General features: G+C 48.7%; 1 protein-coding gene across 1 annotated transcript; it reads left to right on the top strand.

Moving 5' to 3' along the window:
* Position 1: 1 nt before the first annotated feature.
* On the top strand, positions 2-1,915 carry LOC125531101 (the record flags this gene model as incomplete). Its single annotated transcript, XM_048695509.1, is given in 3 exon segments — positions 2-930; positions 1,043-1,189; positions 1,285-1,915. Coding segments are annotated over 3 exon segments (1,406 nt in total), but the record flags the coding sequence as incomplete, so codon positions are not given.
* Between the last annotated feature and the right edge of the window lie 711 nt (positions 1,916-2,626).

Here is a 2,626-nt window from a genome sequence, read left to right as displayed (position 1 = left end):
CCCCCGCCGCTCGACATCGACGGAGACGAGGACAGAATCAGCGCGCTCCCCGACGACGTCCTCCTAGCAATCCTAGAGCGCCTCGACATGTGCGAGGCGTTCCGCGCCGGCGCATTCTCCAGGCGGTGGCGGAACCTCCCCCGCCGGCTCTCGCTCCTGCACCTCGACGTCCGCCAGTTCGGCCGAGACACTTCGACGGTCGACCTCGGGGCAATGTCTCCGGCGGTCGAGACCATGCTGGCGTTCACGGGACTGATGTCTTCGGCTGTCGAGGCCATGCAGGCGTTCACGGGAGCGCTTCTCAGATCACTGTCTGCGTCTCCTCCTCCGGTGACCCTCAGCCTCTGCTTCTTCCCTGTGACGAACCTGACCTCCATAGGCCGCGCCGTCGAGGACGTTGTCACCCGCGGCGAGACTAAGTATCTTGAATTTCACATCCGCGCGCCAGACGGTCATAGTCGGCTGGCGAGGCACGAGTTCATGTCCTTCTCCCGTGCCTGCCCAGTTGCCTTCCGGTGGCTCACGATGCTTACATTCGACAATATTGCGTTTGATGATTCCGACATCCCCGACCTCATTAGCGCTTGCGATAGGCTCAGACACCTCACTCTGAGCTCCTGCAGTCTGGTTGAATTTTACTCTCCGCTCGAGATCCACACGCCATGCTCCAGACTCCAAAAGCTCTTCTTCATAGACTTTGATTGCAGATGGATCGCGTTGATGACTTTACCCAGACTTACAGAACTGCGGTGCCAATCTTGGCGCTCCGAAAACCCTCGGCCGGTGCGGTTCGGCCAGGTTCCGGAGCTTCGCCGTGTGTCCCTCATTTCTCGTGCGACGCCCTGTCATGCGCCACTCGCACTGAGTGAGTGTATACAATGGACTCCTGGCAACTTGTCTAATTTGCATCTAGATTTTGTCAGCGGGATGGTGAGTTAATTTCGATTTGCCACATGAGTTTTCGTCTGCGTCTAAATATTGTCTGTTTTTTTTCTTCTCCACCAATTTCATCTGTCTATTTGTGTTCCTCCTCTTGTTGCAGATTTGGATTCAGATGGAACATCCGAAGCAGCTCACTGCTAAATTCAGAAACCTGACCAATGTGGAGCTTTTTGGTATCTTTCCTAAGTATGATCTGAGCTGGACCATATTTTTCCTTGAAGCTGCACCTGCCCTGCAAAATTTCAGAGTATGTCTGATACTTAATCTTCTCTAATTTAAATTTTTAAATGGCAAATATGCTTTAACTGCATTGCTCTTGTTCCTATGTTTTCCTGCATGAAGTTGTCTCGAGAAGGGCATTTGTGTACCGACTATGCCATCAAGACCAATGTGGTGTGGAAGCCATCCAAGAACTTTAAGCACCTGAACTTGAAGTTGCTCCGGATGTCCGGGTTCGAGGACGAAGACAAGGTGGCAAATTACATAAGGCTAGTCATGAAGCGAACTGTGTGGTTGAAGAGAATCGAGCTGCATGGTGAAAACCCATGCAAGAAATGCGATGCCATTGACCCGACGTCGAGGAGACCCCACGTGGATGAAGCTCGCAGGCGTCGGATTAAGGAGAAACTCACACATAAGTCATCCTCATCCGTGGAGATAATAATATGTTGATGGATCTGGTCAAGGAATGTAGCTGCGGGAGTGAAAAACTAAAGATTGTGTATGACTACTAGGTACTGATAACCTGACAATGCGTGATTGCTGTGAACCTCAGAGTGTAGCTAAATTATGTGTACTGCAGTTTGGATGCATGCTTTTCTTTTCACTACTTGCCTAGTGTATGCTGATTTGTTCACCTGCTTTGGCATCACTCAAATTCTTAACTTCTTAGGAAACCTTGTGCCTTCTGAATTTGTGTGTTAACGTCAACTCTGACTAAAGAGGTACAGCAATGTATCTGATCCGTGCACCAGCTGGAGGGTGTCATTCAAATTATTTTGTCGTTCTCTTTCTAGAATATGACTGACTTTGGGAGACCTTGTGGTAGGCATTCAAAAATTGTTTGCATGTGCCTAGACAGGGCATTCAAAACCTTGTGACTGACTTTGGGAAACATTGGGCTTATTGTCGTGGTCATAAGTTCTCACAGTAATGGTGTTCTTCGCGGGATCAGTCTGTGACCAAGAACAATGCGCTCTGCTTTCAAAATCTTAGGAGCTCATTAGGTTGCTAAACTTGAGAGAAATTAGAACTATATCTTCGGCATCGCAAGGCATGTTCCTCCTCCGAACACTTCAAAGTAGTTGACCAAAAGAACTATATCCGGCTCTGTATAAGAGTTACAACCCTGAACCACAAGGGAAAAAAATACTTAAACAAAAATAGGCCATGCCTTCTGACAGCTTTTTCAACGAGGCGTTGTATTCTGGCCTTATTATTATTTCGAACCATTTTTCAGCCTCCCACTTCGTGTTTCGAGACACAGTCTTCATTGACACGTCTTGTCAAAGCAGAGATCGTGTCCCCTTATTGCGGGATTCTCATCAATACGGGCTTGGGTAATCCAACAGTGCCATTTACATGACCCCTAGGGAATAGGCGAGTTTTAAGGCTCGTGGGGGGACGCTCGATATTCACTGCCTTTATAAGAAGACAAGGATCCCCCTTTTTACCCCACGCCTTC

Source organism: Triticum urartu, unplaced genomic scaffold, assembly GCF_003073215.2.
Source record: "Triticum urartu cultivar G1812 unplaced genomic scaffold, Tu2.1 TuUngrouped_contig_6800, whole genome shotgun sequence".
Classification (NCBI taxonomy): domain Eukaryota; kingdom Viridiplantae; phylum Streptophyta; class Magnoliopsida; order Poales; family Poaceae; genus Triticum; species Triticum urartu.
Note: the sequence above shows the minus strand (reverse complement) of the source record. Positions and strands in the feature narration are given on the sequence as shown.